Source organism: Echinops telfairi, unplaced genomic scaffold, assembly GCF_000313985.2.
Source record: "Echinops telfairi isolate 266 unplaced genomic scaffold, ASM31398v2 ScPeMD7_9;HRSCAF=40, whole genome shotgun sequence".
Taxonomy (NCBI): Eukaryota; Metazoa; Chordata; class Mammalia; order Afrosoricida; family Tenrecidae; genus Echinops; species Echinops telfairi.
In genome coordinates, this window is record NW_022103906.1 from 73,898,680 (window position 1) to 73,921,567 (window position 22,888).

At 40.9% G+C, this 22,888-nt stretch overlaps 1 protein-coding gene across 6 annotated transcripts in view; it reads right to left on the minus strand.

The window, feature by feature from the left end:
* The window catches only part of CLCN3 (chloride voltage-gated channel 3), a 91,590-nt gene that overhangs the window by 57,464 nt on the left and 11,238 nt on the right, over positions 1-22,888 (minus strand). The window contains exon 1 of one of the 6 annotated variants that reach the window (XM_004696117.4): positions 9,540-9,747. The exons of 4 other annotated variants lie outside the window; for them this stretch is intronic. In XM_004696117.4, the coding sequence (XP_004696174.1) occupies positions 9,540-9,618 (79 nt within the window). In that variant the 5' untranslated portion in view covers positions 9,619-9,747. Of the gene's footprint in view, positions 1-9,539; positions 9,748-22,888 lie in introns of those variants that run through there. One more of the 6 variants, XM_004696119.4, reaches the window with a different exon arrangement.

Below are 22,888 nucleotides of genomic sequence, written 5' to 3' on the forward strand. Positions count from 1 at the left end.
CTCACTCCAAGATGCTAGTGGCTCCCACTCTAGGCCTACTACCTACTGGAAAAATAGCAACAACAAAATAAAAGGCACTTTTTCTTCATCTAGTCTACGGGACGAGTTCCATGATCTTCATGTGCTTTAAAGCCAGAATGGCCGGGAATCAAATTCCATCTCTACCAACTCAACTGCTCTGTGATCCAACATGAGTTACTTATCAATCACTTGAGGCTCCCTCACATGCTCCTACAGTATGGCTCATGAACTAGAAATAAATCATATAAGCATCTAATAGTATACCTACCACATAATAGGAAATCACTGAAATATAAGCTAATATTTTGGCTCAAATATTTTGGTTAACAATTCATTTGGCTACTTACTAGGCAGGTTAAGACCAGAAGACTCCCCAAGAATATTGCCTGAAATATTCCATAAACCTTGAATCAAAACAACCCCTCTTCCCTCCCTAACTGACAGATTGGTTCCTAAGTGTTACCAGTGAATACTGTGCACTTTTTAAAATCATCTATATGAAACCACAAGGTCAGCAATTACTCCATAGAATGCAAAGTGATAAGGGGACAGGGAAACACGATTATTGGCAGAGAAACATCCAGAAGGGATTTAATAAGGGTGTTAACACACTGTTGAACTATCTGGCTGCATTATATCACTCAGAGAGTATTATAATTGGCCAAAAGATTGACAATATGACAAAAACAAAGAGAGATTACAAATTTGTGTGCTGAGTTACTCCACAACCGGATATTGGGCAGGGGACTGGGGGGAATGTTGTCAAGTTGATTCAGACTCACAGTGACCCTACAAATCAAAATTAAAAACCCCTGCCATGGAGTGGCAATTTCAGCTGTCAACTGCCAACTTCAACTCATCCTGACCCTCTAGGATTTCCACGGCTGTCATCTACAGAAGCCATCTGCAGCCCCTTTCTCCTTCGCAGTGAACCACTGACCGGAACACTAACCTTTCCGTTGGCAGCAGAGTTTGATCCCTGTGGCCTTAGATGTGTAATAGATAACTTAAAATGGAATGTCTGGTATGAACACAGAAACAATTCCTAAAATCATGGTCCGTGGTCAAGCATTCCGCAATGGAAATGTCAAACTTCAAATTTTCTCTAACCTCAGCATATTAAAAATTAAAGATCCACCAAAACAATATGCTGTAACTGGCTTGTGGCTTTCTTTAAAAAATAACTTTATTAGTTAAATAACATTTTACTTCCCCCCCCCCGCAAAGAACTTTACAAAATTCAAATTCACCCATGGACATATAAATCCCTTACTTATACCCTACACTTTAAGCAGAAAGCCTTTTATAATTAAGTTTTAAATTATTCATTAATCTTTCAAAAAACTAATTTCCCCAATGGACAAAGAATAGTCTTTGTCAACGAATTATGCTGAGACAACTGGTTATAACATACAAAGGAACAAAGTGGGACCAAAGCAGTGTATCAAAGACATAAACTACAACAGTATTAGAAGAAAACATAGTAGTGTATCTTTATGACTCTGGGTTAGAAAAAGGTTTCACCCAAGAGCTTTGTTGGCATAATGATTAAACCCTCAACTGCTGCCTGAATGGCCAGCGGTTCAAACCTGCTCAGCAGCTTGGCGGGAGGTGATCTGTTGCGGTAAATGCTACAGCCAAAAGAAAACCCAATGGGACAGTTCCACCCCCAGCACAGAAGATATGCCACCAGAGAAAAAGGGAAAGGAGGATAGACTGGGCCTCAAAATTAAATTGCTTTTCCCACCTAGATGCTATTACCTTGCTCCTCTCTAATAAGAACAATAAAACAAATAACATTTATTAAGTACTTACTATGCGTCAGGCATTATTCTTCACATTTGAACATCTATTAGCTCACTTAATCCTTACAACAACCCTATCTTCACTTCAGGAATTAGCAGAACAAGGACAAGAAAGGCCAAGTCAATAGTGAGCCAAACAGTTACTCAAACTGTCAGTTTAATTCCAAAGGTATGTCTTACCACTATGCACTATTAGTGCTTGTTTGCTTGTATATTTTAAGATGTGTGGACACTCTCAGAGGCAGTAAAAATGGTCAGGTGGTGCCGTCTCCAAAAACGCATGTGCTCAGCTTTTAGACAAGTTATACAACCTTCCCCTGGTCATGCATAACTTATGCATAAATCAAGAGGCAGTCTGAATAGAACAAGGGGTTAGTGTGGGGCTTAACATTGGAAAACGTGCGCAGCAGGCTTGTATTATTATTTCACCTGGCTCATTCATTCGACACGCTGAACAAATAGCCTGAGAAGCTGGGCTCTCTGAAGAAGCACTCTGAATCAGGACTGGAAGGAACAAGCCTCCCTGTGCGGATGACGCAGCCTTCCTGGATGAAAATGAAGATAACTTTCAGCACTTACTGAAGACAACAGTAGGATTACACCTGACCCTGAAGACGGAGAAAAGTCTCAACCTGGGCCTATAAACATGATCAGGATAAACCGTGATGAGATTTAAGTTGTCAAAGACTTCACTTGGCTTGGATCAAAAATCAGCCCCCACGAAAGGAGCGGGCAGGGATCAAAGGATGTGATGCATTGGGCAAACCTGTGCGAAAAGACCCCTTTAAATTTTTACACAATGTCAGCGTGATGACTAAAGTGTGCCTGACCCACACCATCCTACCTCACCTGTCTCCTATGCGGGCAAAACCTGGGCAATGAAAATGGAAGCCCTCCCTCGGAGAATCAATGCAGTCACACTGTGGTGCTGACAAAGTACAAGCTGCCAGGATGCACAAACCAGCCTTAGAAGTGCGGCCAGAATGCTCCCCAGAACAAGGATGGGGAGGCTTCACCCCATGCACTGTGGACAGCGTGTCAGGAGAGACCGGTCTCTGGAGAAGGACATCGCGCTTGGTAAAGAGGCAGGGTCAGAGCAAAAGAGGAAGACCCTCAACGAACAGTTGACGCAGCGGCTGCAACCACAGGCTCAGGCACAGCAATGACTGTGACGGGGACTGCTGTGTGTCCGCGCCAATTAGACAGCACCTCACTCCAGCCCTATCATCACCACGGGGGTCAAGTTTCAGATGAGCAGGCCCTCCATGACTTGTCAAACACTGCGATGAATGTAGGTGGCAGTAAAAGCCCTGAGCACACCTTCCCCGGCAGCACACACCTCTCCCTGCTTGAGGAGAGTGAGGGCTATGACAGAGCAGCCCGAGAAGATTTTCCAGGAAGGCTATCTTTAACCCAAGAGATTGAAATACCCTTCCACATGTGCCGCCATCATCATTTTCAAAGCATTCCCTTTCTACTTGAGCCTGATATCAGCTCCCCATTTCTTCCCCCTCCCGCCCGCCCTCCCTCACAAACCCTTAATAAGTTAGAGATTATTTCTGTCCATATCTTACATTGTCCTCTGCTGCTCCTCACCCACTTTTCCATTATTCGTCCCCCTGGGAGGGGGTTCTAGAGTGATCCTGGTGATCGATTTCCCCTTTCTCCCCCCACTCTCCCCTAATCCTCCTGGTGTCTCTACTCTTGTTGGAATTATGGAGGTTTATTAGGGAAATTACCAGGCTACCATAGTCAGAATCATAAAACATTAAGGATACAGTCTTTGGCCCAAGCAGCACTCTCCTCAGCTGGCGGAGCCTCTCAGCCACATGGCTCCTGGGCCTCAAACTCCAAGGGCCAGAAAGCAAGCCTGTTGCTCTGCCTCACAGTCTCCGTGTCTCTGCTCTCACTGCAAGAAGCTCAAACATGCTCCAACCGTGGCTCTTTCCTTACAGGCCGTGGGATTCTCTCTTTGCTTCAGAGTTAGGTTACACGTTAGGCTGCTAACTGCAAGATCAGCAGTTTGAAACCATCTGCTGTTCCTTGGGAGAAAGATGAAGCTTTCTACTCCCTTAAAGATTTAGTCTCAGAAACTCAAAGGGGGAGTTCCACTCTACCCAATAGGGTCACCACTTTGAGTCAAGTAACTTGATGGCATAGTGTTTTGTTTTGCTTTGCTTTGCTTTGCTTCTGAGATGGCTCTCTAACTGACCTGTCCCCCCTGCTACTAGTATCTGCATAGCCCCACCTGTGGTCAGTTACACATTTGGCTGCTAATGGCAAAGTCACCAGTTAGAGCTCAATAGCCACTCCACAGGAGGAAGGTGGGGCTTTCTGCTCCCATAAGATCTACAGGCTCAGAAACATTATATTGGGTCACTACGAGTTGGGATCTATCCATGGCAGGGGTGTTTTGCGGGTCTTCGATCATTTGGTAAGAGTTACAGAGAAATCGACAGAAATGCCAGAATGAGTTTCACTTCACCAGACCCTCCATGCCTTCACTGGTGAGGCACAGTCATCCACTTGTGGGAAGGGAAAGTAAATGTAAATTCACAACGCAAGTTCCAAAAAGTTAACATGACTCCCAAATCAAAGAATAAAAAGGAATGATGAGCATCGGCCTTTAATAGGTTGTCAATTAAGAGTATGCTGGGTAAACAGATGATAGAAGAAGTATATAGCCATACTTATTTTTTCTGTAATCCAGTCATATTTATCTAAGTTGCATGCAGGAGAAAGACAGCTGGGGCTCACCATGGGTCAGTACTCACTCGATGGCAGTGAGTTGGTTTTGGTATTTAAGTTGCAAAGACTCGGAAGTTAACATCACATTTCCAGGAAATTCACCAAGAACACACAACCAGTCAATAGCAATGCTGAGCCCAGAATCTCATTCAGTATTTTCCTCTCTGGTCCATCCATTACCACCTCAAAATAAAAGGCTCTATCCCTTAGATATGAAGATAAAGTAAATAATAAGATACCTAAGAATTGGAATTAACTCGATGGCACTGAGTTTGGTTTTGGTATAAGTGGGGGAAATTCTTGTTTTTTGATTATCTGTGCATATAAGATGATTTGTATATTACATGAAGAAAAAGATTTGTGAAATTTTCTTTCTTAAATAGCAACAGTAATAAATTGACAGAAATGAGAGTAAATTCATTTTCTGGCCTAATTAAAGTTGCAAAGGACTACATCAAAACTTCTACATATTAAAATATGTTTTTTTTAAAATAGGTATCGTTTAAGCTGCCTATGTAAGTATGAAAAAGACTTCAATGGGGGGAGGGAGCAAAAATTATAAACCTAATCTATGTGGCAGGAGATCTGCTTTCATTTTGAAATCTTGACACACAGCATTCCTAATTTATGACAAGTCATGAGGTGGGTTAAAATTAATCATAGTACAGTGTCAGTTATTTTTAGAGAATGGAGCTAGTAATAAGGCATTAAGATTAGGAAGCAGATGATTATGATAAACCAGATACTATTAAAGACTTTAAACTGAGCCACTGTGGGCAATATAAATTTTATAACAAGTTATATATTATGCAAGAATCTTCTGAAAACAAAAAATAATCCTGTTCTTTTAATTTATAGATACTTAAATTATTCTTTAAGAAATATTTCATTTTTTACTTGGTTAAAATATTAGGGGTAATATAAGTTCAATAAGGATTTGAATCCTAAAATTATTTTATAAACAGCTAGAAGAATATTCCATTAGCATGAGGATATCAACCAACTCCGAAATTTTCTTGACCGAGAAGCAAAATCAATTCATCTATTGTAACAGAAATAAGAAAGCATTATTTGAATACTCATGTAGCTCAGAGTTAAAGGAATGCCAAGAAGGGATTACAGTTAGAACTTGAAAGACTAAAACCCCGAATGTTTATTTCAACAGTAAGGATCACTTTTAGGGGGTTAACGCCATGAGTAGAGCGCCATTCCGGTCTCTCCGTCTCAGATCTGAAATTCTTGTGCCTTTCAGTTTTCGAAACTGCCTTCCAATTCTGATGCAAGCCTCGTCAAGGAATAAACAAGATAGCAGTCATGAACTCCCTTGATGAGCATTACTCATTCTTTTCTCTCCACTGAGAATGCCCCATCAAATCCCCACCCATGTTCCAGAGCCTCTGCCTTCTTGGATAACGCTATCACAAGGAGACTGACCTCCTCCTCCTCTCGCGTCCCTCAGCACCCGCACCTCTACCACTCAGGAGAAACTTGGCCACTTCCTTTGGGCTTTGTCTCTTTGTCTTTAAATTGAGGATGAGGTTACTGTGAGTTCCAATTAACCCAATGGCCAGTGAGTTCTGTGCCCCTCCCTGCCGGACTCTAAACACCAACTCTGCAGGAATGGACGCGTGAAAGCATGATCCAAGTTCCCTGGATTGAATGCTGACTACCAAACCACTCAGTGTTTCTTTACCTTGGTTTCATTAGCTAGAAATTGACGGTGAGAGTAAATCACCTATTTTACCAGATTGTGGTGAGGATTAAAAGGCTTTGCTACATGTAAATGATTAATACCATAAAGTACTTAGAATTGTATCTGCCAAACTAAATTCTGTTGAATAGCAGCTATTACTATTGCCACATCAGTCACCAACATACTTAACAAAGCTTGCTATATATAAGAACTCAATATTCTGAATGCAATAACGTTTAAAATACCTTTGAAAAGTCACTCATGTAAACTAAACCCCCACCCCGGTGACCCCCTTACCATGCACCCCCCCCAAAAAAAAGCCACCGAATTCATCACATTGTTGTTAATTGCCATAAGGTAGGACACCAGCTCCTGGTGGCCCCATGCAAAATGGAGGGAAGTATTAGGCTGTCTCCATGAGCAGTTGAAATTCTGGGCTGCTGTGATCCACAGGATTTTCATTGGCTAATTTTCAGAAAGAGAGTGCCCGATTTTTCGTCCTCGTCCCTGTCTTGGTTGACAAGCTCCCCTGCAACTGGTGGAGCACTATGGCAACACACAAGCCTCCACTGACAGGTGGTGGTGGTTAGATATGAGGTACATTAACCAGTAGTCTAATTTATGTCTCCTTCCTGGAAGGTAAGAATCCTACCTCTGACCACTACTGCTTGGATAACGAATTAAAACTCACAAGACTACATTCACTGGGTCATAAATTATGAAAAACTAACAATCTTTTACCCACAGATAAGAGGATACTACCATAAATTCTAGGTAACACAGTACAGTCAAGTACACCAACTAACTGGTGGATCGGTACCACAAGGACACAACTTCATGAATTAAGAAGAAAGCAAAAAGTGTAAATTTAATGATCCAAGTAATTCAAGTTCTCTATTTTGATAAAATTGGGAGCATTTTATGAAAACTTGATAGCTTCTATATAGAAAATGTATCCCCAAAAGGTGGCCATTTCTAAAATGTCATCTTAATCAAATCCTTAACAGTATATTAATTAATCCTATTTTCAATCAACTTATATTTCAAGCCTTTCTACTATTTACTTCAGTAGTTCACAATATACCATCTCACCCTAAAAATAGTAATGAACTTATTTTAGCCTATAAAGGCAACTCCGAGCTCTAGAGATCAAGGATGTAGTAAATAGAGCAAAGGTGTTAGCTTATTGCTATCTTGTACAATTTCATAATTTTAGTTACTTGCCTTTTCACACTTTACCAACCTTAAGATATTTCTAACCATTGTATTTTGTCCTCACGGGGAAGCTGATTCCACTTCTTGATTTATATTAGCTGCCTCTCTCTACCATCTTGTTTCTTTGTGTAGACTCATGGCTACAATGGGTCATAAATGATGAAAAACAAGTCATCAGATAGTAGGATACTACCGTAAACTGTAGGTAATACAGTGCAGTCAAGTAAAGCAAATAACTGGCAGATCCGTGCCACAAGGACACAATGTTACTCTGAAATAACATCGGCTCATAATAAATAACAAGTAAATCTCCTCAAGGGATAAGGAACTTATTTGGGCTGCCAAGAGTGAAAGTATGACAGATATAAGAGCTTGTATTTTCCTGGTAGCAAGATCAGAAGCCATGTCTCCTCTCACGTAAGTTATAGCTTACTTTTGAGCTGCATGTTTTATACAGAGTGGGGCTGTCAAAGACTATCCAGTCTCACACTGGGGATTTAACTTTCTCAAACTCAGGCCTTCTGGTTTATTATCAATGGATAGATGTTGTAAAAGAACAAAAAAACAGAAGAGAAAACACGGCTAGTCTTGTTTTACACTTTAACTAATGATTAACAAATACGGTGACATTTGAGCAGGCACCATTCATTCAACTTGCTTCCTGTCTAAAGAAATCCTTCCCAGAAAGCCAGTGGTGGGAACATCGAAAGAAGAGTTTATGATCACAATATAAAAAATGAAAGAACAAATCTCTGGGTAGTAAGGTTTTTATTCTTCTTTATGCCTTTCTATAATTTCCAAAATACCCTAAAAGTATACACGTACATAGTTTTTTACTAACAGGGCAACTTTGCCAGAGTTCAGTAACGTAAGGTGAACCTGACAAAGGTTTCTTAGAAATCTGAGAAGGTATCCTTTACTAACCATAGAATACTATAAGTAAATAGTGCTACAATTATTTACTATAACTAGTGTTACAACTGTTCTAGAATAATAGACATGATGGACCCAACAAATATTTGAATACATGCATCAAGGTAATTATAATAGAACTTACTACTAAATTTGAAACTTGCTCAAAATACAAAGCATATTTTAAATATTAACAGTCTAACAATGTTTAAGAAAGTCAACACTTTGTTATTCTGATATGTAAAAAAAGTTCGGGCCAACTCAAAGTTCATTTATAATACCATGCAGTAATTCAAACGAAAATGTTTAATAAATGAAGTCATCCAGGTAAGACATTTTTCTTAAAGTTCAAAAATATTTTAGAACAACATAGGTATGTCAACTAGCCTAATTTTAAAATAATCAACTTAAGAGAAATGAGGAAAGAACAGTTTTAAATCGAGGCAGTGCCTCCAAAGCATCTATATGAATGGGTGGGTATTTTACTGGTTTCATGAACTATTAACTGTTAATATGTTTTTCTGATGTGCAAAAGCAATGTAAATATTCCCATACTAATAATTTTTACAAAGAATCTATAAAAGGGACTATAGTTGCTAATCAGTTAAAATTCATACACAATAAAAATATTAAATATTTGCATCACGACTGTTGTTGTTAGAAATACTTTAAAATATAGTTAGAGCTTTTACTACAAATTTACTTTGACATGGGCATGGGCAGGAGATGAAATAAAATAGTACACAGGCACACATTTGATTTCTCTATAAATATAAGGAAATATAAATTTCCTGAAGGAGAAAGAACATTATTCTGTGGTGCCAACCAACGTGACTTCGTCAGCTGTAAAGCCAGATGAATTTGGTTTTGTAGTTCAATAGAAAGAGGGCTTCTCACACGGAAGATGGAGCCGGAGGCTGCTGTGAGCTGAAGCAATCCGAATCTGCACAGAGAAAACAATCAGGGACGACCCCACAGCCATTCACCCACCGGGAAGGCTGCTTGCCCCTTCCGGACACCCCAGGACGACCCAACAAGAGCACTACTGTCTGTAAAGGACAGCGGAGAACCTGTTCAAGCGAGAGAAACACCAGCCGCATGGAAAACATACCAACCGAGAACTCACAGCAAGGGAATGGCATTACCTCTTTTATGTAATTCCCGGAGGGGAATACTGTCTCCTCCCCCGTCATAAGGCAAATAGGGATCAGAAGCAGCATCCATGATTAGAATTTTTCAAAAGAAATGGTTAAAAAAAAGAGAGAGAGAAGCTTGCTGGCTTAAAAGGACGGCAGCATTTCGTCCACCCCTGCTGCAGCAGGCCAGGCAGATGCCATGTTTGCTGGGGACTGGCACGGTAGTTCGGCTGGCTGAAGCAACTGGGTTCTTCCACAGCCAGTGATGTCATCAAAGGGAAACGATTGCAGCCTGGTTGCTAGTGGCTACAATCTAGCACGGCTTACAGGCGGAAGAGCCATTTAATCAGGTCCTGCCACGCAAAATGATGACTAAGCTCCGAGTATAACAGCAAAAACTGGTTTGAGAATTTCAGTGCACTCAGCAATACAGCTTCTATAGGATCAGTGGCAACTAACTACAGGAGCACAAGAGAATCGTTGTTTCATCTTTATTTTAGGCTTTTTACAATGTAAGGGATTCGAATAGCGTATTTAATACAGAAATGTGAAAAGAAAATTATGGATGGAGACTATGCTCTTTTTTATTTCCAATACAGAAACATATGGGCAACCCTTTAATTTGGTGCATTTTTAACAATTTAAATATATTTATTTTATATAATGCTGTGATGTTGGTTCATAAAGATAAGTTTAAGAAATAACAGAATGACAAACGAAAGACTAGTTCTTTAAAGTATGTTCTTATCAAAAATATATAGCAGTCTTGAGGTAGGATTAAAATGCTAATCAATTGAATTGTTTTTTGTTTGTTTGTTTTCTAATCTCCCTAATCCCCTCCATCAGCCTCTTGTTCCCTTGCCTCAGGAAACTAGCTAGTCAGACACTGAAGCTTTGGAAGAGGAAAGCGCTATTGACAGGCCAGGAAACTCACAGGGTGTAAAATGGGGTGGCAGGAGGAACTTTCCTGTCTCAGCACGAGGAAGTTTTGTTTAGGGTTTTTCGTTAAGTTTTTTAAAATTTTCCCTTCCATTGCTTTTTTTGTTAAACTTTTTTTTGAATTTCGGAATTGCCCGGTTTCTTTTTGCCCCTGCCACAGTAAAATAAATGGCCAGAGTTCAAAATGTACAGCAACCATTCTTTCAGGTGTTTCTACTAGACCCCCCCACAAAAAGCTGCCACTCACAAGAAAAGAATTCCACCAGGCTTGAGGGTTCTGTGTGATCTGTTTACCCAAGTGTTGAAGGGACAAACTTCTAAAATTCACTCTAACTCAAACCGTTTACATGCAAATGAGGAGGTGAGGAAAGCAAGTGTGGACGTCATCGGAGAGCAAGAAAGGTGGAGGAGAAATACAGTCTGGTGATTTGCAGTCTTTTACAGTTGAGGGCGGGCTAGTGGCACAGTGGGTATACATATCGCACTGCTAACTGGAAGAACGGCAGTTTGAACTCGCCACCTGAGGTCTGCTTCCATGAAGAGTCACACTCTGGCAGACTCTACCCTTCCCTATTGGCTTAGAGGGGTGGGGGGCATAAGTCAGAATGAGGCAGCCATAAATTCTGTTTTGGTTTTTCATTTAAAAGTTGTTTTAACCAAATTTATTTATATATTTATCCCAGATAATCCAAGATATTTATATAAATAAACTTTCTACATTTCAAAAAGTTTACATTTTAGATAGAACCTCTTACCAAATTCTATGTGAGACTTGGGATAAAGTATCCCAGACAAAGAATATAAGCTAAAATTACTGCCATTTATAGAATCCTAATTCTAACTATTAACCTTTGTGATAGGTCTGTAAGTGGTTTTTCCTTTCATTCTGTTTCATTTCTCAAATATTCTATGACATAATTTTTTTTTAAAGAAAAGCACTAACAAAGAGCTACTCATTTTACTAAATTGATTACAGGTAAAATTGGCTCTTAGGTATGTTCTAGTACCATAGATTTTTATTTTAAATATATGTTGTATGGCATTTTTAAATGATTACGTGTTTAATGATACCATGTAGTTCCTTTCATGCCTTCACATAAAATGTAAATCAATTTATAAGTGTCCCGGATATTTGTCAGCACCGTCTCAACTTGTTCTACCTGATCTACAAGTTGGTCAGAAAGGGAAATGAAACTGATATTTAACACTAACTAAGGAGGTTTGTATTCAAATATAAAAAATATATTTCCTTTAAAGCATAGTCACAGATTATGTAAGTAAAAGTTTTGTAGCCATATTAAAGTTACATTAAGGATTCTAGCTTGTGTGTGTGTTTATATGTAAATTATATGTAACATTTAATATTTGCACAGAGGTAGGTTTACACAAGGAGCTCTGGTGGCATACTGGTCACGTGGTGGACTGCTGACCACAGGTCAGAATTACCAGCCTCTCCAAGGGAGACAGACAGGCTTCCTGCCCCCCCCAAAGATGCCATCTCAGAAACCCAACGGGCAGCTGCCCTGCCCTGCCCCAACACTGCTAGGCGTTGGAGTCAACTCAGTTACAGTGAGTTTTAGAGTTCATACATTTTCAAGTTTTCAATAAGCACATTATTTCTGGAAAAATGTATTTGAAAAAAAAATGTATGTCAAAGTGAACACATCCCTCGTACTTGTGAGGTCAATAGCTGCTATTTTCTCTTACAGTAAAAGAGTCGTTCTCCGGTTAAAGTGCTCCCCAGTGATGCTTTAGAAAAGGACAAGTTATTTTGGAAGATTGCTATGAGTCGGAACTGACTCTTTGGCAGTGAGTTTGGTTCGGGTGGCAAGAGGGCACTTTGACACAGAGTATTACCAGTCTATGCAACTGGATTCAGTCAGCGTGGGGCCAGAGTCAAAAGAGGACAGAAAGGCAAAGTATTTCAGGATACAATCTGGGAAATGGCTCACGATAAAGCTCTAAGAACTCAAAACCCTAAAATGGCAGTACATACTTTGGAGGCCTTAAAAATTCAGAAGGGATAGTTTGACTTTCAACCACACACTGGGTTCTGACCTCGATTTGATGTAGCCTCGTCCTAGAATCACAACTTCTCTGGAATCTGTTTGCCTACCTTCCAACCAGGCAGGCAATCTAGATGACAACAGCAATCTACCAAACCAAGCCACTGCCATCAAGCTGATTTAATCCTGGCTCTTGGTAAACAATAGAATTGCCCGATAAGATTCCCAAGGTGAATCTTTACAGAAGCCGATGGCCAGATGGCAGACTGTCTGGTAGGTTCACCACTGCCCTTGGTTAGCAGCCATGCGCTTAAACACTGAGCCACCAGGGCACTTCCATCCGATGAAATAATTTTAAATATCAATCTTTAAGCCACATCTAACTAACACTAATGGCCCCAGAAAACCTACAAATTTTTATGTACTTAATTTAAAAAAATTTATTTTTTGCCTTTAGACCTATTACTTTATAGGAAACACAAGAAAGAAATAAACAAGTTAAATAATACCAAATAAAAGAAATCAGCAAAATTAAGTTTCAATAAATGTTAAAAGGTTGAAACCATGTAACAAAGGCTCAAGTAAAATGAAATGTTTTGGAAAAGATGACAACATATGTACAAATGTGCTCAATACAATTGATATATGGATTGTTTGAGTGCTGTAAAAGCCCCCAATAAAAGGATTTATTAAAAAAAATAGTTGAAACCATACAAAGTATCTTTTCTGGGCACAAGGGAATGAAGCTAGAAATTGAAAAGAGAAGGAATGTTGGAAAACTCATAAAAACTAGGAAAGCAACATAGTCAAACAATCCAGGGTCAAAGGAGAAATTTCTATAAGAAGAATAAAGACTCAAATACAATACACCAAAACATATACGATGGAACTGAAGAAGACCTAAATATATGGGAAAGCAAACCAGGTTCATGACTTGAACACTTAATATTGTTAAGATGTCAATACCACTCAAAGCTATCTAAAGTTTCAATGCAATCGATCCCTATCAAAATTCCAATGACTTTTTTTTTTTTTTTGCAAAAAGAGCAAAGTGAAAGGGGAAATTCATATAAAATTTCATAACACCCTGAAGAATCAAAACAATTGTGGGAATTTGGGTCAAAGTTGAAAGATTCACACTTTCCGATTTCAAAACTTACACACACACACACACACACAATGATGAATCAAGCTGATTCTAATTCAAAGTAATCCTATAGGGCAGATTTGAGTTTCCCAATAGGGTTTCCAGGACTTTAACTCTTTATGGAAGCAGACTGCTACATCTTCCTTCCACAGAGCAGCACTGTGTTCAAACTGCCCTCTTTCTCTTTGCAAATGAGCACTTAACCACTGTGCCATCAAGACTCCTCCATATCAGGCATTAGAAAAGGCAAATCCAAACCAAACCACAGTGAGGTATCACTTGACCTCCACTAAGATAAGTATGGTCAAAAAATGGAAAATAACAAGTCGGCAAGGCTATGCAGAAAGCAGGATCCTTCTATATTGCTAGTGGGGCAGTAAAACAGGACTGCCATTGGAGAAAACAGTTTGGCAGCTCCTCAGAAAGTTAAATATATAATTACCAGATGACCAAGCAATTCCACTCTTAGGCATACAATTAAAAGAATTGAAACAGTTAAATTTTTTTAAATAAAATAAGAAACCGTGTTCCTGCCAAGTCAGTTCTGACCCATAGCAGCCCTACAAGACAAAGTAGAACAGCCCAGAAACTGTATGGTAGTTACATGATCTGGTGTCAATTTGAGGATTAAGAGTGAAGGGGTGGAGTTTAGCCTGTCAATCAGATCGCAGCTTGATGACCTCATTTGGAGGCGCTAAGGAGACAGATAGCTCATTGGAGGCAGGACTCAGTCCGTGAGAGAGTCTCTACTGACGAGACACATGGGTCTATGCTGATGGCAGCGAGAGCCCTGGACCTGGAGGAGCCACGTGGAGACCCACGCCAGCGCTGAAATGCTTGCACTGTTACTGGACCGACAAGACTATCCACCCACTGCATTCGGCATCATTGCATGTGCTTTGTGAGTCTGAAGAAGAAATTATAGATTGGTATAGGACAAATGGGCTAATATCAGACATACGGACTTGATCTGGACTGGGCTGGGATGTTTTCTCAATATTCAATTGCTTTTGTACATAAACCTTTTTCTTTTTTTTTAATTAATCACTTTTGGGGGGAGCTCTTACAAATCTATTTTTTTATTAAATACTTTTATTGGGGGCTCTTACATCTCTTATCACAATCCATACATTCCTCCAGTGTGCCAAACACATTTACACATATGCTGCCATCATCATTTTCAAAACATTCTCTTCCCACTTGAGCCCCTAATATAAGCTCCCCATTTCTTCACTCTACTTTCCCTGCCCGCCCTCCCTCACGAACCCTTGATAAATTGTAGATTATTATTTTCATATCTTACATCATCCTCCATCACCCCTCCACCCACTTTCCCGTTGTTCATCTCCTGGGAGGGAGTTCTAGGTTGATCCTTGTGATCGATTCCCCCTTTCTCTCCACACCCTCCCCTAGTCCTCCTTGTATCCCTACTCTCATTGTTGGCCCTGGGGGGAGGGGGGTATCTATCCTGGATTCCCTTCTCTGTTCTGGTCTAATCTGATATAAACCTCTTTTGTATATACCTATGAATGTCTATGAATTTTGTTTCTCTCATCTGCCCAGACTAACAAACTGTAATCTTTACAAAATCAACCTACCACAGAGCACATGTTGGCCATTGAGGAGTGACCAGCCCGGTACTTACCTGTTACTCTATCAGGGCTGCTTCCGATTAAATACTTGTGCACGAATGTGCACAGCAGCACCATTCACAAGAGCCCAAGTGGAAACAAGTCAAATGTCCATCATTGGATGAAAGAGCAAACCAACTGTGGAATGCTCAGATAATGAAATAGAATCCATCCATCCATAGGAATTAAGTACAGTTACACACGGCAGCTTCAGTGAATCACAAAGACAATGCACAGAAACTGAGGCAGGTAGTGCGGGGAAATGAAGTGAGTTGCTACAGCTCTTCCACCCATAGTCTTTGTGAAGCCCAGAGGACTCTATCTTGGTGCAGGGGCAGTGAATTATTTAATGTGACTCTTAGAGCCAAAGTTTCTAATTCCCACCAAACGACTTTTCTCTGCATGGGTCTGGTCAGAAGGTAGGGATCCTAGTGAGTGCCACAGAACAGCACACAGAAGGCAAGCCTGACTGCCTGGCCCACAGAAAGAAGGTGGGGAAGATACTGGGGGAAATTAGCAGGTGAGTAATGACAAGTAGGATTCCCTGGAGTTCCATCCTGCTGTATATAAAATGAGCCCTCTGAGAGGAGGAATTTTATTACCAGCAAGAACAAGGTAGGGAACGTGACCTCTGGACCTAAGATTCCTGTGCAGTGCACCTCCTGGATCCAGATGACAGCTGCAACATCAGAGGAGCAGCAGTAGACCCAGGAGCAGAAGCATGCACGGAACCGGGTGCTGGACTTCCCAACCACGGTGCAAGTTATGATGAACGCTTTTGTTCAAGAAGCTGGTGTGCAGAGAGGGTTGCCAATGAGCACTTACTTGGGAAAGCTGGACTTGACTCACGAAGTGGAGGTGCCTGTCTTTGGGCTGAGGCTCATGGAAAGAGGGGGCCTGTGAGCACTAACTTCAGGGAGCTGGGTTTGCCGGCCCATGGAGGACCCATGGAGCGAGAGCTGAATGCCTTCAGGTTGAGGCTTACAGTAGAGTGGTATGTCCTGGACTTTGGGCATTTCTTAGCATAGCTGAAACTTTGTAAGTGACCTGATAAACAACTCAACCATAAGCATTTCTCACTGGCATTGCTGTTAGGTGCGGTGAGTCCTTGTCACAGCGACCCTACGCACAGCAGAATAAACACAGACCTTGCAGTGAGCACCCAATGTGTAACCACTACCCGACAGGGCTCTTGTGCACCAGAATACATGCATTAATAGCATTCGAAGAACCATTATTAACTCAAAGACCCGTCAACAGTAAAATAAAGAGGTAAACTGTAGCATAGTCATAAAGAAAAACTGATAACGTTTAAAGGGCATCACAATTAGCAGCTATTAAATGGAACATCATTTATGACTCAAAATATGCTATGTTCAGTAAAACAAGCAAGAAAATGGGCATGTTTACTCTTATTCTCACATGACCTACAAAATATGCAACATTAGATTACTTTTTGTAATTATATTTTAATGATCAAATTTTAAGTGATCAAATCATCAAACAAAGCAATAAATTATCCAAGTGAAAACAGTAATTTACATCTAGAGCAGCAGTTCTCAACCTGTGGGTCGCAACCCCTTTGGGTTCGAATGACCTTTTCACAGGGGTTGCCTGATTCATAAAAGTAGCAAAATGACAGTTATGAAGTAGCAACGAAAACAATTTTATGATTGGGGTCACCACCACATGAGGAACTGTATTAGGAGGGTTGAGAACCGCTGCCCTAAACATTCTGCGTACCTCCATTTGCACTGTGTCAAAGTGGCAGATTGGGCACCTTGAGGAACTCAAATTATGTTCCTTCCTTATCAATGTTCTTTGAATTTGGAGAACTAGAAGTCTGTAGAGGTAAGATCAGGGCAGTTGGGGGGACGGTTAATTTTTCCAACAAAATTCTTTTTTTTTTTAAATAGTTTTATTGGGGCTCATACAACTCTTATCACAATAAGTTAACAATTCCCATATTGCAGCCTGAAAAATCAACCTATACTTGTATAATTTCCTTTTCTCAGGAATATTTTCAATTCTGTGCCATTCATTCTATGATGCTCACCTTTCCAACATGATCGCTGAGACAAAATGGGTGCATATGCTACTGTGGTGAAGAAAGCTGGTGGTACCCAGCTATTCTAAGATATAGCATCTGGGGTCGTAAAGACTTGAAGTTAAACAAGTGGCCATCTAGCAGGGAAGCAAAAAAGCCTACATAGAAGAATCACACCAACCCGTGTGATCATGAGGTGTCAATGGGATCAGGTATCAGACACCAGAAGACCCCAAACAACCATTTTGATGTGAATGAGGGGGTTCAGAATGGAGACCCAAAGTCCATCTATAGACAATTGGACATCCCTTCACAGAAGGGTCACAAGGAAGGGACAAGCCAGCCAGGGTACATACAGTATAGCACCAATGAAACACACAACATTCCTCTAGTTCTTTAATACCCAACCACCCTACACACACACACACACTATCATGACCCAGTTCTACCTTACAAATCTGGCTAGTCCAGAGCATGTACACTGGTACAGATAAGAGCTCTTGAACACAGAGTCCAGGACAGATAAACCTCTCAGGACCAATCAGTACCATGAAGGTAGGCGGAAGGAGAGGGGGAGAGGGGGAGAAAGGGGGAACTGATCGCAATGATCGACGTACAGCGCCCTCCCCCCAAGGTGACGAACAACAGAAACATGGGTGAAGGGAGACAGTGGACACTGTAAAATATGAAAATTAAAATAATTTATAAATTATCAAGGGTTCACAAGGTGGGAGGGTAGAGGAGGGAGGGGGGGAAAAAAGAGGAGCTGATACCAAGGGCTCAGTAGAAAGAAAATGTTTTGGAAATGGTGATGGCAACATATGTGCAAATGTGCTTGATACAATTGATATATGGATTGTGTTATAGACTGTAAGAGCCCCCAATAAGAAGATTTATTAAAATAAGAATTTTTAAATTAGTACATAAATTCTGTGCCATTGGCAAAATGAATGTGACTATCAATAGAATTGTTTTATGCCCCAAGGGGATGATTTATTACATTCCCTATGACAAAACGATAATGCTGTCTCAAAAGTGAACCATATATAAACACAGATATTTGAATGGATTCCGGGCTCACACTGAATTCCAGCCCGTATCTAAGAGCAATTCGTTTTCATAACATAGCCCTGCTCAGTACTCACCCTCAGGAAGAGAGCATTGAGCATATGGGAGCGACAGCAAAATGTGAAGAAATCAAATGGTTTCCGGCTATTCCTAAGGAAGAGTGTCGAGGGTCTTAAAAGCTTGTCTTCAAACAAGCAGCCCTCCAAATGAGGTGTCAACCAAGTCCACATGGAGAAGTACACCAGCCAATACGATCCAAAGACTACACATTAAGATCCAAATCTGGAGGATGGAATGGTATCAGAGTTAAAATTGTGAGCACCTGGTTTGCAGACAGATATGGTTGACAGCAGATCCCAAATCCATGTGCGGGTTCCCACATGGATTAGGCCTCCAGTGAAGGCTGTCTGACCATAGTCTGGGTGTGTGATGCGAATAGCCTTACAACGTGCATTGTAGTTGATTGTGGCAGCTGTAATTAGGTTAAAATGAACACCTTATCATTTAATGTCCCTTTGGACCCATTTTAAAGTTGTTTGGGGTTTTAATGTTTTGTACTTTCATTTAGATTGAGGTTTTTCTCTGATTTGTTTTGACATTATTGTTGGGTTTTGTTTGTTTTTTGCTTGTTTGCTTGTTTCCTGTCTTGTGTTTTGTATGCTTTTCTATATATGAAGCCCAGGATAAGGAAATCGACAGGGGCAGTTACTAGGTTAATAATTACTAAGGGGTGTGACAGGGGAGGTTGAGGGAAATGGAATGCTCACAACAAGGTGTACAAAGCCAACAAAAGACTTCGTAGGACAATTATATTGAAAGAATGGCAAGTCTTTATCTAGAAGGAAGGCAAGCTGTAAATAAGTAATTCAAATAAAGCCAAGAATGTAAACACAATGAAAGCAGTACAGTTTACTGCCTCTAGGTAAAGCTCTCTAGAGGACACAGTTTTGCATTACAGATTGTTCTAGCAGATAAAGAGACCCCTAACACTCAAATATAATTTATAGAGGGACATTTATTTTTTTCTTAACATGCATGTGCTTATTCAAGAAAAACTTGTTTAAATAAGTCTGTTATCAGTGGATGGTTGCAGATAAGTTCTCTCAGTAACACAATTGTCTTCATCCTGTTTGGGTGTTTGCACAAAAATGTCCACACAAATCAGTGGCTTCCAAAGGGATCTGCTGGGCCAATTACATCCCAGATAGAAAGGTCAGCTCAGAAGGGCATGGCAACTGTTTTCGATAGTCTCAAAGGCACAATCTTGGTAGTTTTTCTAGAGGGCACAAGACAACAAACCCAAACCGAACCCGCTGTCATTGAGTCAATTCCAATTCAGTGAGCCTCCAGGACAGGGCAGAACTGCCCCTGTGAGAGACAGTCGCTCTTTATGGGAGTAGAAATCCCCACCTTTCTCCCGCTGAGCCAACGGTCAAATCTGTAACCACTGTGCCTCCAGGGCCCTCACAGGATAAACAGTGGGCACCAATTAAGAAGAATTTTTCAGAAAAATGGAAACTTGAATTGGTGAGGAAAAGGCCAGCAAGTTTGAACCAGTGAATTATTCCCCAATATGACAAGTACCTGCCCATTCTTGGAGGACAGCAAGGGATATTCCACAAAAAAGAATTTTGTCAGTAGTAAACTTTATTCCACCCACCCTACAGCCCTGATCTCCCCTGTTCAGATTTTTCTGTTGTTGTTATTCTCAAAACTCAAAGGACATTTAAAAGGAACACTATTTGAGTCCCTCAAGGTTGAAAAAACTGCCACTTTGATGTAGTGTGAACTGAAGACTGTGGAATTCTTCAGGGAGATGGAAACACTGACTTTCGAGGTGTACAGACCTCAATAGAGGCTACAGCATGTTAGGTAGCTAGACTAGGGACTGAGGGAGGTTGTCTCCCCAGATGCCTGCATAAGGCCACAACAAAGGGGATCCAGAGAAATCAGGTACCCATTAGACACCTATGGAAAGATCCAAACTGAGCATGCTCAGACACAAGCCCCCTAGGCCCAGGTGGGAGGTCCCCCTGCTTGCACACAGACTAGGCCCAGCCACAGGACATCACCCAGGTGCACTTACACTCAGCCAATGAGGTTGGCCAGTACCTTCCATCACGCCTTCCCAGGCAGCAGAGAGAAGAGCCTCCGACCGGAAGCCCCGGCCTCGTTTTGTCCTCTGACTCCTCTCTGGTTCGGGTGCGCGCTTGCAGGGGGAGGGCAGGGGCCCCCACACAGCGCCCAGGCCTGGAGCCCGAAGCCCCCTCTCAGCACTCTCGCAGGGTGCTCTTTCGGGATTTCCCGCTCTTGGCCCCTGGGATTTCCTGTGGATATCTGAAACCTCCCTTTTCCTCATAAAAGTGCTTCTGTTGCATGAATTCTTTCAACATTGCAAAGCAAGACCCAAGGTATAAACCACTCCAGAAACCTAATGGTTAGGTGGAGACGTGATAGATGTTTTTGCTTAACCAAGGTTTCTATTAGTGTATAGCAGTACTTTTTGATTTATCCACTATATTGATGACTTCCTGAACCTATCTTTATATAGTCCATCTATTCCAAGATACTAAAAATATATATCTATGGGCTCTGCCAGAGCATTGTAAGTAAGCAATGCTTATACTATATAACTATTGTACTCTTGAACTAATTCACAGGAATTAGGCCTGGGAATCAATATGGATGAGTGTTACAAGAAGAGTACTATGGAAATCATTACTTTTTTTTTTTTTTTTTTTGGAAATCATTACTGTTGACTCCAAGGCTATCCCTTAAAAATAGTATGTTAGACAATAACTACTAGAAATGTATTAGGATCAGGAATAGGATGTCTGCTAAACAACAGGCTTTTTGTTTCTCTTTTTTTCTCTTATAAACACCATGAGCCATTTAATTAAGGGTCCCTCATTTAAGAAACTTTGGTGGTATAGTAGTTTACACATTAGGCTGCTAACTACAAGGTCAGCAGTTCAAAACCAGAGCCACTCCGAAGGAGAAGGACAGGGTGTGGTTCTACTCTGTCCTATAGTGTCACTATGAGTTGAGTGGGATATAAAAAGACTTTTCCCAGCTTCTCTCCCCTAAATATATGTCAGGCCTAGGACACTGCTTGCAACTAAAGGTAAATGATTGTCAAGTTACCTCCCTGAAGGCATCAGCCATCTGAAGCAAGCAGACCCTATTGTCTGTCCCGCCATAGGTGAGGGTCACTCCCTAAGGACAGTAGATTGCTGTCCCTGGAAAGCTTAGAATAAATCTCTAGCTCAAAGACAATAAGGTTAAGCCATCATCATGAATCTAGGATCCCCCTATCTTGTCGCATGCATACCCTTAATCCCTCCTCTTCCTATAGCGTGTACACCCCTAGATCATCCCCCTCCCACTACTGTATTGCCTAAGGTACAACCCCTTCCTGTGATGTATGTCTTTACCTGTCATTAGGGGGCTTGCATGCCCACAAAGTTATATAAGCCTGGGTTAGAAATAAATCGCTCACTCTGTCTCTTCTTCCCTCTCCTCCACCTGCGCTGTGTGCGGACCTGGCAGGAGAACCATGGCCGTCCAGGAGGTGTGTGCTACCATGAAATGTGTCTGACTCCTTTACTTCACTCTCTCTTCTATCTCGCTTATTCTCCATGACTTAACTATAATTTTTATATATCAGAGCCGTACAATTGTGCCTATCGGACCGTGATGCAGTGGTGAGGGGCTGCTTTCCCCCACAGAGCTGGAATCAACTCAATGCAGTGGATTTGGTTTGGGTCATATCATTTGCTGCTATAAAGTTTAGAGTCAAATTTGTAGTCTGTCCTTAGGAAAGTATATTTGTAATATCTTGTTTGATATCACTCTTCTCCCCACTTGAAGCTCCTTGTTTCCCTTGGCTTCATGGCAGGGAATTTGGTTTTTAATAGTTCAGTGGTGTAATTCTCACCTTCTGAGACCCAGATTCTCCTCCTGGTCAATGAACCCCCGTAGGGACCACTGAATTATGATGTTAACAGGTTTTGGCAGAACTTCTAGACTAATCAGATAGAGTAGGAAGAAAAGACTGGCAACTAACTTCTGAAAACCAGCTATAAAATATTGGCATATTTCTCACTGTAAGATGTTTGCATTATTATTTAACCCAATAAGTTCTGGAACCCTGGTTAACATGAATCCACTTCTAAGAAGAAAGGTAGTTCTCTCAAAGCTGGCACCATTCTTTTATGTCTGCATAGGGCAAAAGGCTGAACCCTGGAACAAAAAATTTGACTTTACCCTGAGAGAAGCCCTGGTAGAGGCCAGCCAATTGTTGGCACAGTCACTCTGTGTCATGTACTGAATTCTGTTTCCCCAAACTATGTGTCAATTTGGCTAGTCCATGATTCTTGGGGTTAAGTAATTATCTTCTATTGTGTAGTTTGATATAAGTATTCTATATGTTAAAAATCCTACCCCCAGAAGAATTTATTTCAAAGGATGGCATTGAATCTGCAGCTCCAGGAGAGGGACATATCTGATCAGAGCACATG